The sequence below is a fragment of a genome, unplaced genomic scaffold, assembly GCF_019419815.1.
Source record: "Pyrus x bretschneideri cultivar Hongxiangsu unplaced genomic scaffold, Pyrus_bretschneideri_v1 Contig27, whole genome shotgun sequence".
NCBI classification, from domain to species: domain Eukaryota; kingdom Viridiplantae; phylum Streptophyta; class Magnoliopsida; order Rosales; family Rosaceae; genus Pyrus; species Pyrus x bretschneideri.
In genome coordinates this window covers 515,932-529,385 of record NW_025999579.1, presented here as the reverse complement: position 1 = coordinate 529,385, position 13,454 = coordinate 515,932, and the positions used below count along the sequence as shown (strand labels likewise).

Here is a 13,454-nt window from a genome sequence, read left to right as displayed (position 1 = left end):
GAGCTTGATTTACCCTTTTCTCCAATACCACTTTTATCTAGAAAAACATATGTATGCAAGTTAGTTGTGTATATGCGAAAGTTTTTAAGTACACCTATGTCATACATACATTGCAGAATTTAATTGTTCGCTGAAGAATCCAAGAAAATTCAGGATTGATATGACTCATATCAGCCACTTAACATGTACTGGTAATTATACATTGATGAATTCATGTTCTCTTAATCACCTAGTAATCAAGTATATCAGCCACTTAACATGTATTGTTAATCTCAACTTCTAATCATATAAAATTTATGAGTGAGTGACCAAATGTTTTGATCACTAAGTGGCCAAAGAGAACATTTCTCTACATTAACTGTTGTATAGTAATATGAAGAGTCGTTTTGAGTGCATGTGCATCCTCTACTAAACTTCTAAATCTAACCATAGGAAACACTTTTAAAGAAAAGAAAAAAAAAGTAAAAAGATAGTCTATTGGGATGTTGAGTGGAGTGTTGCAATCACAATAACTCTAGTTAGGGGTGTGCTATCTACACATCCCTTGTTACTTTTTACATATTCCTCTCAATTTTCAGTTGTCGGATCAAATAAATTGAAAAAGATCAAAGAATAAAAGTTAACAATGGCTGTGTGAGAAGTAAAAAGGTGTATGGATAGCACATCCCTAACTTTAACAGTACTGCATAATTGAACAAGTTTGTGTAAAAGTATCCAAGTAGAAATAAATATCTGATCGATCTCAATCGACATTTATGTATAAGAACAATTGCTAGGCTTTAGTTAAATTGTACTTAGGCTTTGCACTGAATATAAATACTCTTCTTATAAATTAGAGCTTTAAAATATCGCGTGATAAAAAGAAACAAATTAATGAGAAGTTTTAACGAAAAACCCACGATACTGTTCACTTTAACGAAAAACCATATTTTTACACTAAAAGATCAATCATGGTACTATTCACTTTACATTTTATTTTGTCCTTATTGTTAAAACTAAACTATTCACTTTACCTTTTATTTTGTCCTTATTGTTAAAACTAAGTTTTCAAGTCATTTTCATTAGTTTTCCTGTTAATTAAGCCTATAAAGTATTGAAACTAATATTCGATGTGGAGTGGTTGTAGATTGCATTCTAACTATGTGTGTCTTGAGTTTTGAGTCAAACGTGAACTTGCATAAACCAAGATCAATTGAACACATAAAACAAACTCAAACAGCACAGAATTTCTGCGGTTCAATCAAATCCTATCTACTTGAATGGATGAGAGAGAAAAGTGAGGTCGAGAGGGCTTGGAATGTAAACAATTTTTTTTTTTTTAAAATAATGCCCTCATTTGTCAGAGAAGATTGTCTTAGATAGGATTATTACTGTGATGAGGCATTTTAAAGAAAGAAATTGATGTTTATTTTGTCCAAATTAAAGGTAATTTTTAACTTGAACAAATCTGGAAGTTGTCATCCATATGTTCAAATAGATCGACCTTGATATAGATGAGGGACTTGCAAAATCATTAGATACAATACATGAGAGTCATTTGTGTAGCGTATTTGTACTGTTTTAGTATTAGCTTCTGTATTTTTCTTAGGACTTTGAATGTCTCTCGTTGGAACATACCCCCAAATTAAAATTGAAATTACATATCCGGCTGGCCTGTTGTTTTGCCGAAAGGGTCCATGGCTAGCTATCTAATTATCATTAGATGGTGGACCTGTTGCCTAAGAAAGGCTGGCTGAGGGAGCTTCTAAGAAAGGTAAGATTGTAAGAAGCAGGGCAACATTCAGTTGTGGGTCTCAGCACGTAATTTCCAACACCAGCTTTCCTCCTCCTTCTGCCCTTGTCATGATTAATGACCTCAAGATGAAGTACGTACCTTGCTACCAATCGTAAGCTACAAGGACCTGAAGATGAATCAGTATTGCATGAGAGATCTGACGGGATTTAGTGCATGTGAGTTGGTAGAGTTTTTGAAGTTTATGATAGAGATCTACACATTGAAAGTGATATCTAATATGATTTTCATTTGTCAAGCGTTTAGTTATATGAGTCGCTTGAGCTGTTCAATGCATATGGAATGTCTAATCTATAGCTAGAGATGCCTTTTTCTGTATTAATGAAGAATTGGAAAGTGACACTCTTTATATATGTGATTTTCTCAAGAGCAAAATGGAGGAGTAGAAAATAATTGAAGAATAATTACTAATTTTGAAGAACAGAGTATCGTTTAATTTAATTTATAAAAACAAATTAATGTGTAGGGTTGGGTTTTGGGTGACCACCCTGACCAGTAGTGTTGACCAAATATACAAGGTTCATTGTGTGCATCTCGGTTTTTGGAAAGTGAATGTGTATTATCTCAGTAGGTAGAAATAGAAGCTGGCTAATCATTCCATTTGCAAAATATGGATGTCGTTAGTTAACTATGGAAACCAAATCTCCTTGATTTCTGTGTTAAAGGGTGTTTAATTAGTCAATTTTGTTACTTATTATATGAAAAAGCAAAGTCCTCATCAACAGTACCTGTTTTTCTTTACCTAAACTTGTCTGGTGCGTTGATGGAAATTTTAAAGTTGAACATTATTTGTGAACATTTTGGTAACAAATCCATGAATTTACCATCTTATTATAATTTATTAAAAACAGCCTTAAATTAACATATGCATTGACAATTGTCGAGCAATTAAAAAATGCTCTGAAAGCAGATTGTGTTTTATTGCAGTTACGAAAAACAATTATGATTATGCATTCTGGTGCGAGTTGGATTATCATCGATTCCCTTTCTCCTAACAATTAACTATTTAACCCACTCACACTTCTACTAAAGAAAAGTGCTATGAAAAATTTCAGTATTAATTATGCATTCCATCCAATGAAGGGAAGAGTACAAACTCATCATGTTAATCTACTATTAGATCCACTGCTTGCCGACATTGTTATGACATATATATTTGTTTTTAGGAGAGGGATCCTCTCCGGATCTCTTCCTCTTAACCTACCAAATAAAGGAAAGGGCTGGAAAAAAATCCCAAAAATCCCAAACCAAACCGAAAAAATCCCGATCCCAAACCAAAAAAATCCCAAACCAAAATTCCCGAAATTTTCGGTATGTAATCCCGAACCAAACCGAAATTTTCGGTATGGGATTCGGTATTCCATCTCCATTTTTTCGGTATTCCCATACCGAATTGAAATAAATATTATATATATATATATAATTTTTTTTATTATAATAGAATTATTTCAACCGTTCATTGTTTTAGATTTAATCTATATATATATATATATATATATATATACAATTACCAACAAGAAGGGAGCAACCACAAGCATCAACAAGATCAAGGAGACGAAGGGGCCGAAGAGGCCAACAATATTTATAGACTTTAAGCTTTGCTTTTTAGCTTTTGGTTTGTAACTTAATTATTGAAACTTTGGCTCATAACTAATTTTTTTGATTTTGGGTTTGTTACTTTATTTATAAACCTTGGCTTGTAACTACTATTTTTGCTTTTGAGTTTGTTACTTTATTTATTACTTTATAATATGTCAAATTTTAGCCCAAAAACATAATATGTCAAATTTTAGTCCAAAAGCCCAAAAACATTTCGGGATTCCCGATTTGTCCCGAAATCCCGAAATTATTTCGGGATTCCCGAAAATTGGGATTCCCGAAAATTTGGTTTGGGATTGGGATTGAATTTGGGATTCCCAAAAATTTCGGTTTGGGAATCGGGACAATGGTTTCGGTATGGGATCCCATACCGAACCACCCTATCCGTGCCGTTGAAATTTAATCAAACAACTTAAGTTATTATAACTTTTAAAGTGGGTCCCTGTTTGTAGTCGTTGGATCAAATTTCAATTGCACGGATCCTCTGATTTTGTGGATTAGGAGGAAGGGATTCGGAGACAATTCCTTTCCTTGTTTTTAAAGATATCTACTGTTTACCTGATAGGATGCAAAAATCGAAAGACTAAGGAATCATTTGGAAATGTTTTTAAAATGGTTAAAAGTGATTTTTTTGTGAAAACGTTTTTGAAACTAATATTAGTAAAAATGCAAATGAATCATGATGCTTCTTACAAGAAGCACTTTAAATCATTTTGAAATCCAAAAACAATTTTCTAAAAAACACTTCAATGATTTTAAAAACAGTTTTAAACGAGTCCTAATACTAACTACTTAAATGCGTGGCAAAATACTTGGTAATCAGAACCGACAGAACCTCACTTCTTCTGTTCATACACCAATGTACTATTTATGCAGGCATGAATGATTTGACTCTACCCTCTCACTACATGGGCAGACAGTAATGAGTATGTATCCCTGAACAATATGAAGTTTAATAATTATAGTGGTAGCAACTGCCAAATATATATATATATATATATATATATATATATTTCATACTCAAAGTTCATTTCCAATTCCATACCAAAGAAATACGAGTTTATAACCAGTTAGTTAAGTTGCCTCTTGCTGTCGAGAGGTATAAAAAATTTATTTTTTGAGTTAGAATTTTTGTGGATTCTAAACGGACAGAGAGATAATCTGGCCTACGATGAAGGAAATATCTACCTTACAACTAAAGATAAATCCTAATGATGAGACAACAAATTTTTTTTAATGGAAGGTTTCAAAACTTTTTTTTTTTTTTTCAAAGGAATATATCAAATTTCATACTTGGGGGTTATTTCAATTTCCATACTAAGGGGATTTAACCCATTAGTTGCTCTCGAGCTATTAAAATTTCATATTTAATGAGTAGGAAATTTTGTTGGTTCTTAATAACCGACGGAGAGAATTTGTAATTAGAGATATATCGGTGAGACAATGAATTATCTCGAATGGAAGGCTTCAGCATTACTACTTGTCAATGGAATAATGCCAAATACTGTTGCCTAATGTTATGATTAGCAACGATTGATGAGAATACTTATTTCGAATTAGAAAAAGAAAAGAGCAATGCTAGGTAAACTAAATTTGTAGACTAAATTTACAACCTAAATGATATGTTACAAATAAGAAATAATCACATTAATCAACATTTAAGTAATAATCCAACCATCAACTTTCAGTCATTTAGTTTATAAAATTTAGTCTATATATTTAGTCTCTCTAGCATTACCCAAAAGAAAAACATACCTACAAGCAAAAGTAGAGTATAAGTATTTGGTTTAAGAATGCCGATGAATGAGTGTTTGAGCAACAAATAATGTTAGGATAGTGTTATCCATACATTTATTTTTACTTCTCACAAACTTCTTTCAATTTTTGACCGTCAAATCGAATAAATTGAAGAATATCAAAATCAAACAATTAATAAGAGTGCTTAGAAGATTAAAAAGAGTGTGTGAAAACACTGTTCTATTATTATTCCACGACAAGGTGTTGCATATATATTTGTCCAAGACTCCAAGTTTAATTGCATCGGAAACAAAGGATGCATGGTTCAAATTTTGACATTTATTTATGCGTATGGAAATAAGTGAAATTTAACTAAACTAATTTGAAGCATTAAATGCATTAAATATTTCACCTTTTCAATGTAATACACTTGCCTCAGCTGAGCTAGTTTAATTACTTGTTAACTAATTAGTTAAATTAATTAAGACATGGGGGCATATATAGGGCCTTGTAACTCGTTAGTGTAGCAGTCGAGGACATGTTTAAATCTAAATCTGGTGAATGCATTAAAGAGATGAGCATTAGAAAAATGAATTAGTAGGGAGAAATTGATCATGATTAGTTTTTATATATGTTTAGTAAGTTGATTTGGCCTAGGTTTCTGGAATTGATTAAGATGTGTACGAGTCAATGAGGGGAGGGCGTGGTGAAGGCTCGAAGGTCATGTGGGATGACATAATACACGCAAAATGCTGGACAAAATTGTTGGAGGATTAGAAGGGAATATTTTGGAGGATGAAAAGGAATATAAGAAAACTAACAAAGGTATGTGGAATTAGGGTTTACGATGACAACCATATGAAAGCAAACAAACAACACTTTAGAGGGTCCGCGAAATAAAAACTTTAAGGTCAAAGGGTCCACCTAATTAATCAATATTTCTTGACTATTACAACACCTACCCAGTTCCATCATTCATTCATTTGCCAAGATACATACCCTATCTGATCAAGATTTTTTGTCAATTCAGACTAGCGTTACGTGATGTTATAATTTTGCTCTAATTATAAATATGCATTTGATTTTTTTTTTAATATATTTTAATTTGAAACATATCCATTTTATCATCTACTCGTCTTATAACATGTAAAGAAACAAATTACGTGACAAGTACAACAATGACCCTGCTTAGCATTATTGGAACTTCAATTCTTGTGATATCACTGCCACGTTGCCACAGAGATGGCATAACAAAAATCACAACACGTTTTAAAGTGATAAATGAAATGAAGGGGAATTATTGAGAAAGGGTCAGGTCATGGATGGATGTACACATGATGATAGGATATATACCATGTACCACAGAATTTGTGCATGTTGCGTTACTTTCTGCAGCTCTCTTTGGGCTTGTTTTATGCTGTTTTGCAGCTTTCTTTTGGTTGGATGCAATTTTTCTTCCACAAAAGAAGAAACAATTAAAAGAGCTTCTGTTTTTTGATATAACCCTAAAACGATCGATTTTGTGTAATTATCTCAATTTGGGGGCTAATCATCATTTAGTTTTCTACATATGTTGCAGTAACGAACTCACCGATTAATGATTTGGGTACTCTGATTAAGATAAGCATGCGTGTAAACATCGTATTGAGTATCTTCACTTAAAGGTTCTAGATATGGAAAAAAGGTATGTAAGCTAAACGAAATGAAATTGATGATTAAATTATTATTAAGTGATAATTAACGTGCTTATTTGTTAGCACAACTAAATATGTAATCCTTTTGTTTTACATATACAAGAGATTTTTTTTTTTCACAAAATGATATTCGAATTTAACTACTTAAATCTAAAACGAAAAGGATTTGAACTTGGATCTAAGGGTGCGGGTGTGAGGATGAAAAGATGTCTTACATTGAAAGATTACCAAACTTTTCATGTGTATATAAGAAGATGGTCATTACCAATTGGTTTAATAGTAAAACCTCAACTCATTCGACGAGTATATTGCTCCTAACAAACTAGTCTAATCAATAATGAGGTCCGAGGAACACAAAACTGATCACAATAGGGTTTAGGGTATGATATATATTAAGACACGGAGACATTTACTATTGCACCAGACAAAGGTAAAAGGAAATTAAGAAAAACAAAGCATATAGATGTATAGTACACGTACACTGTCGGTCAATGTATGACTGTCAGCAATATATACAACGATGAATGGATGTAGCTGGCGAGGTCGATTAGTCGACTAATAATTCATATGGCATTGCATGTGTAGCAGAGAGAGAGAGAGAGAGAAAGGACTATAGGAAGGGAGAGTTTGTAGCGAAGAGGATGGGGGAAAAAGAATTATAGATTATCTCTCTCTCTCTCTCTCTCTCTAACACTGTCCCCTCTTAACTTTTGACCCGTCGTCTCCGGGGAAGATAAAAATACCAAAGAATTTTAGAAACCAATAATTAAGAAAATTTGCTAAAAACTTCGCTGCATTTTTGCGTGCTGAGTTTATATATTTGACTAAAGCAGAGTGAGAGGGACAGGCTTTGTTGGAGTGTCATTTTCCTATATATACTCTCGAGGCATTAGAAACTCAGACCCACATCTTCTTTCTCCTTCCCAATATCCCTTCACCATTTTATTTTATTTTATTTTATTTTCTACTACTAATTATTATATATTTGGCAAAATACCAAACCCATCTCTCTCTCTCTCTCCTGATGAGGATGTCTGTTTCTTGAGCACGAGAAACTGTTTTTTGAGCAAGAGAAAAGTCTTCCTTTTTTTCATTCAGCCTTTCTTTCTTTACAGCACACTTTCACTTTCTTTCTTTCTATCTCCCTTTTCCAATTTTCTTTTGAAAGGCTTTACTTTCTTAATTTGTCCTCCATACTCCTCCTAGGCTGCAAAACCATCAGCACTACTTCTCTACTAAATTATATATCTATATATGAGTGTGTTTTTAGTTTTGGAGCAAGAAGATGGATGAAATTAGACCCACTTCTCACAATCACATCTGGATTGGCTATGAGTGTGTGGTTTAGTTTCTGGAATCTGTCAGGAGAAGAAGTGTGTTTTTTCAACTTTGTTTTCAGAACCCAAAACTGCTGGGTTTGTAGCCGTAGATTTAGATACTGCTAGAAGCTGGGAAATATATAAAAGGGTTTAAAATATGCTTCACGAAAAAGGGTTTTCATCAGAAGCAGCTGCAGGCGGCAGAAGCAGCCTATCTTTGAATCCGATTCCTGATCTTTCACTCCACATAAGCCCTCCAGACACAAACACAAATAGTGCTCCATCCTCCATTTGCACCGACCGAGCAACGCCCGATCACGACTCTGCCAGCTGCTTCAACATATGGCGAAGAGACACCGACGAGGACGATACCAACGGCGGCGCCCTAACCAACAAATCCCACAGCGACAGCTGTATTAGGGCCAGCTACACCAGTTCTTCCCCAGTAGCCGCTGATGCCGACACTGAGCTCTCCCTCGCCAATCCCTCGGCCTCAGAGGCCGAAAGCGCATGGAAGAAGAACTATTTCGGCGGCGGAGACGTTTACCATGACGAAGGGAAGAACAATAGTAATAGTGTAAGTAGTAGCAATAAGATTCCGTTGCTTGAGAGACTCAACCCCATCAAGGGGATTCCTGTCTACAGTACTAGTAGTACTAATTGCTCGTTTCCTCCTACGTTTTCGCCTAAGCCGGTGTACCAAACGGCGCCGTATCTGTCTAATTCCTTCAGACCGGCAGCACCTGCTGGGAATTGTAGTGGCATGGGCATGGGAATTGGAATGGGATTGGGAGGGTTTAACGGGATAATGATGGACAGTTTAAGCCTAGGAGTAGGAGGAGTGCAACCACAACAGCCGCAGCATCAACGGCAACACTATTTTCCGTCCTATAATTTGAATCCTCATTACCCTCAGCAGCATCATTGTGTAGGGGGAGGTGGGAATTACAACGCCGACTTGTCGTCCAATGGTTTCATCATGAGATCTAGATTTACGCCTCCAAAGCTCATAGGGCAGAATATCAACAAGAGGAACATGAGAGCTCCCAGGATGCGATGGACTACTTCTCTTCACGCCCGTTTTGTTCATGCTGTCGAGCTCCTTGGTGGTCATGAAAGTAAGCCCCTCCTACTCTCTCTCTTACTCTCACGGGCGGACGCACGTTAGGGCTAGGGTGGGCAGCGGCCGGAAAATCTCGGCACTGCTAACCCTACATAGTTGCGTAATATTATTAATTTCTGTATTTCTTTCTTTTTAATTAGTTTGAATTGAATTATATGTACATAATTTTCCCTGGGAACTCTTGAATATATATGTAGTTAATTATAAATTATTTTGTAATTGTGTGTATATATAGGGGCTACTCCAAAGTCCGTGTTGGAGCTCATGGATGTGAAGGATCTCACACTTGCTCATGTTAAGAGCCATTTGCAGGTACATCTAGCTTCATCTCATCACTTCTTCGATTACATTGGAGAGTTTAGAAGCCGGGACCTACGCTAGTCTTAATCATCTCTACCCACCCCACCCTACGCTAAATCAGTGACTTTTTTGTTATGTTATTTTCTAAAGGAAAAAAGTTAGCATTCTGAAATGTTTGATGCATTGACCACATTAAGATTTCAGATTCAAGCCCTATACTTTTCTCTAAATTTCTTCCTTTTAATTTTTTCTGTCGACTTTCACTGCGTAGTGTGTTTGTTTATGTGTTTGGGGGAGGGGGAGAGACTGGACACTGGACACTTTGGCTATCCAAGTGGCACAATAGCCAAGGGACACGCAGCAGCACTATCACCGGTACTGTGATGAATTAGTGATCCATCAATAAATGGATGAATGAACAGTGGAAGAAGATTCTCTCTAATCTCTTTCTCCTTCCTTTCCTTCCTCTCCTACTTGAATGGGTACGATTAAATCACGTCAACATCTTATATATTGATTTTTTATAAAAATAATAAGATAAAAAACAAAATATGATAGGAGGCGAGTGAAGGGAATTGAAATAGAAGAAAAAAAAAATCATACTCCATTTTCATGAACAGTTGAGTCTGTTTCTGTTCTTGTGACTGATACACACCGGACAAGTTCTACTTTTAGAGAGAGGGAGAGAGAGAGAAGATGAGAGAGAAAGAAAGTAGCCAAGCCATCATTTCTCAATAATGCAAAGCATTTACTGACCTTACCAAACATCAACCTCGTGGTTATTAAACAAACAAAAAAAAATCCCACAAAGTGAATTATGCAGCATCTGCTTTGATTTTGTTTTGTTTATTTTATTTTATTTTGCTTTTTCGACTGAGTGAGATTTTATATATTAATCAATTATTTCTCTCATTCTCTTTTTAAATATCTTGTTCTTTTTGGATTTGCAGATGTATAGAACCGTTAAGAACACTGACAAACCTCTAGCTTCCTCTGGTAATTCTTATTTTGCTTCACTTGGACTTCCCTAATTAATATTGTTAATTATTCCCATGAATATATCTGCTACTACGACGTACCCTTTTGAATTGTGAAATTCTTACAACCATTCCTCTGCACTGGCTACCTCCAACCCAACATATATGTACTATTGTATTCATGCACATAATACATAAAGTCGTACATCCACACATTTTTCATTTGCATCCCAACAAACAACTAGCTAGTACGTTTGACAACAATATATATATGTATGCACATGTATAGAATTCAGATTAAGCATGAACGAAACAAAAATGTACCTTTTTTTAATTTATTCTTTTTAAGACTGTTGGCATGTTATAACTTATAATGTATATGACCAAAAGAAAGATTACACTTGATTTTATTATCTATACGATGTAGAAAGAGACAACATTAACAAGTTATGTCGTCACGACCATTTTTGTTTAGTGTCATGAACATCGATATGAACATTTGGTTGGCTGATATGCAACAGATGGATCTGGGGATGAAGATCTTTTGTCTACAACAAACCATCATCATAATTCAAATTCAAATGGTTTACTTAACCAAAGAGGAGCCTCAAATGCAACTTTAAACTTAGAGCATGATCATATGGAACACCACCCTTCTAACAATCTATGGGGCAACTCCTCCAGGTAATTAATATTTAACTTTCTCTTTGTGGACTGACTAACTTATGAACCTTCATTAGTATATTAATTTGTGTTATTATTGGTTAATGGTGGTACTTTCGAGTGATTGCTTTGCCTTTCTTTTCCTATGCATGGTTATGGGTAGCTTTTGCTTGGGAAATCAGAATCCACGTCCTTCCTTTTCTGAAACTAAAAAGTACTTCTTTTTCCAGCTTTTGCTTTCCATTTGTTTCCTTTTTATGTTTTCTTTCTAATAATCTATGCGGTGGCCTCGTTCTTGTATCACCAATCTAACTTGCATTGCAAATGGTAACCAAAAATAAAATCTCGAACTTGAGGGCATGAAAAATTATGAGTTCTTTAGATATAGACCCTTGAAACTCTTATTTTTCAAATAAAAATCCACCTAAATTTGAATAATCAAATAAAACCCAAATTTCAAATAGACTGCCATGTAGACAAATATATGACCAACTATTACAATATATTGACAACTTATGCCACAAAATTCTAATTTGGTCAATAAATGTTATTACTCATCCTAATTATGATGAGCAATTAAATCCATATGGATATTTTACCTTTCTTGTATCATAAATATTAGCATCATATATAAATTAATTTACCAAATTGAAAAAAGAAAAGACATATCTTGTACGGAAAAAATAATATTGTTTGAATCATGTAATTACCTACATACAAATTAATTTACCTGCTTAAAAAATATTCTACTAATTTACCTGCATTTTGAATCATGTAATTACCTACATACAAATATTATACTAATTTACCTACATTTAAATTAATCTACTTACTTATTAATATTATGTTGATTTACCTACATTTAAATTAATTTACGTATTCCAAAAAAAAAAATTAGTGATATTAGATAATGTCACATCCCGGCCTAGGCCCCCACCATATCCTGGGCTCGACTCCACTGTAGCATGATATGGTCCGCTTTGGGCTCCTACCACTCCCTTACAGTTTTGTTTCTAGGAACTCACTCGAGCAAAACTTCCCAGGATGGGCAGATAATGTTCAAATGTTGTGGCTTTCTGCTTGTAGGCAATTAAATAAACTTTTAATGTAATACACATAAATAATGTAGGTCAATTAGACCATTTTGAAAGTAGATTAGACCCTTTAAATTTTGGTTTGATGGAATAGGAAAATTAGACTATTTTGTAGGTAAAAATTGCACGGAACATATAGCTTTTGTTTTGTGTATTAGGGATTGGAGTATTCGCAGAAGTTGTTTTAGGTTTATTGTTGTGTTGGTAGGTAAATTAACTTATATATATAATGCACAAAATTATGAAATTAGTATTATTATTTTTCAATCGGCACGTTATAACAATTTGAAAGTTAATACATTGAATATACAATGAATGGCATGAATTATTTTTTAAAATATATAAAATTGATTAAATGGATATAACAAGTAACTAATCCAAAAACTCTATCCAAGTATTAATAGGGGTAGTCTAGGCATTCTGAAAATACACAATTTGAAAAGTCAAACTTAATTAAAGAATTTGTTTAGTTGGAGGCTAGTTAATGGGTTTTATTCAAGAAAACAAAACGTGTTGGGTTTTAGTAGAGGAGAATATTGTTTCAAGGGTAATATCAAGTTTTCAAAAAAATTATTTATATATATGTATGTATGTATGTATGTATGTATGTATGTCTGATGAAAGAATAAGATCAGAGAATGCAATAAATATCTAGTAGTACATTTCAACTTTTTGTATTTGCTTTTCCGCTTCTCGGACCTTCATGCCATTAATCATGGCATAAATCCTCCTTCTGCATGTTCCTTACTGACTAGCTACTTAGTTTATTCTTCTTCTTTTTTTCAATGTTGCAGGTATGATCTTCATTTGTGATCTGCATCGAGTTTGAGTACGTATCTTAGAAGCTGAATAGGATTTTGGAACCAACAGAAGATGTAGAAAATTGCTGGTACTTATATTTTAGGATAATATATGCAAGCATGGTTGCAGTAGAGGAGGCTGGCTGCAAGCCAGTTAAAGGTTTCTAAAATGTGCTTAGACCAGAAATGCTCTCTCAACATAGAATTACTACTGGAAACCAATTTGAGGTAGTGACCTGCAATTCTCTAGGGTTTATTAATTACCAAGTCTTGCATGAAACGTATCTTTTTAATTATATGGATACAGAGAATCCTTCTTTTGATTGAATGGTCTATTGATTTTAGTGATCTAGCAA

The 13,454-nt window shown here is 34.1% G+C and overlaps 1 protein-coding gene across 3 annotated transcripts; it reads left to right on the top strand.

Moving 5' to 3' along the window:
* The first annotated feature begins 7,729 nt into the window (after positions 1 to 7,729).
* LOC103950538 (transcription repressor KAN1) lies at positions 7,730 to 13,421 on the top strand. 3 transcript variants are annotated; one of them, XM_048587975.1, is made up of 6 exons: positions 7,733 to 9,259; positions 9,500 to 9,576; positions 10,515 to 10,560; positions 11,063 to 11,225; positions 11,368 to 11,418; positions 13,093 to 13,421. In XM_048587975.1, exons 1-6 carry the CDS (start codon positions 8,299 to 8,301, stop codon positions 13,109 to 13,111), a joined length of 1,317 nt encoding a protein of 438 aa, XP_048443932.1. In that variant the 5' UTR covers positions 7,733 to 8,298; the 3' UTR covers positions 13,112 to 13,421. The 3 variants fall into 3 exon arrangements, 2 of the variants coding, with proteins under 2 accessions (XP_048443932.1, XP_009360037.2); XR_007259733.1 differs by lacking the exons at positions 11,368 to 11,418; positions 13,093 to 13,421 and adding an exon at positions 9,836 to 10,046 and having other exon boundaries at positions 7,730 to 9,259; positions 11,063 to 11,184; XM_009361762.3 differs by lacking the exon at positions 11,368 to 11,418 and having other exon boundaries at positions 7,736 to 9,259.
* The last annotated feature ends 33 nt before the right edge of the window (positions 13,422 to 13,454 follow it).

What these genes read in the sequence shown, in the direction of transcription:
- LOC103950538 (XM_048587975.1), top strand. Translation starts at nt 8,299, where the DNA reads ATGCTTCACGAAAAAGGGTTTTCATCAGAAGCAGCTGCAGGCGGCAGA. An exon ending in GCTCCTTGGTGGTCATGAAA is followed by an intron (nt 9,260 to 9,499) that starts GTAAGCCCCTCC and finishes GTGTATATATAG; the next exon opens with GGGCTACTCCAAAGTCCGTG. An exon ending in ATGTTAAGAGCCATTTGCAG is followed by an intron (nt 9,577 to 10,514) that starts GTACATCTAGCT and finishes TTGGATTTGCAG; the next exon opens with ATGTATAGAACCGTTAAGAA.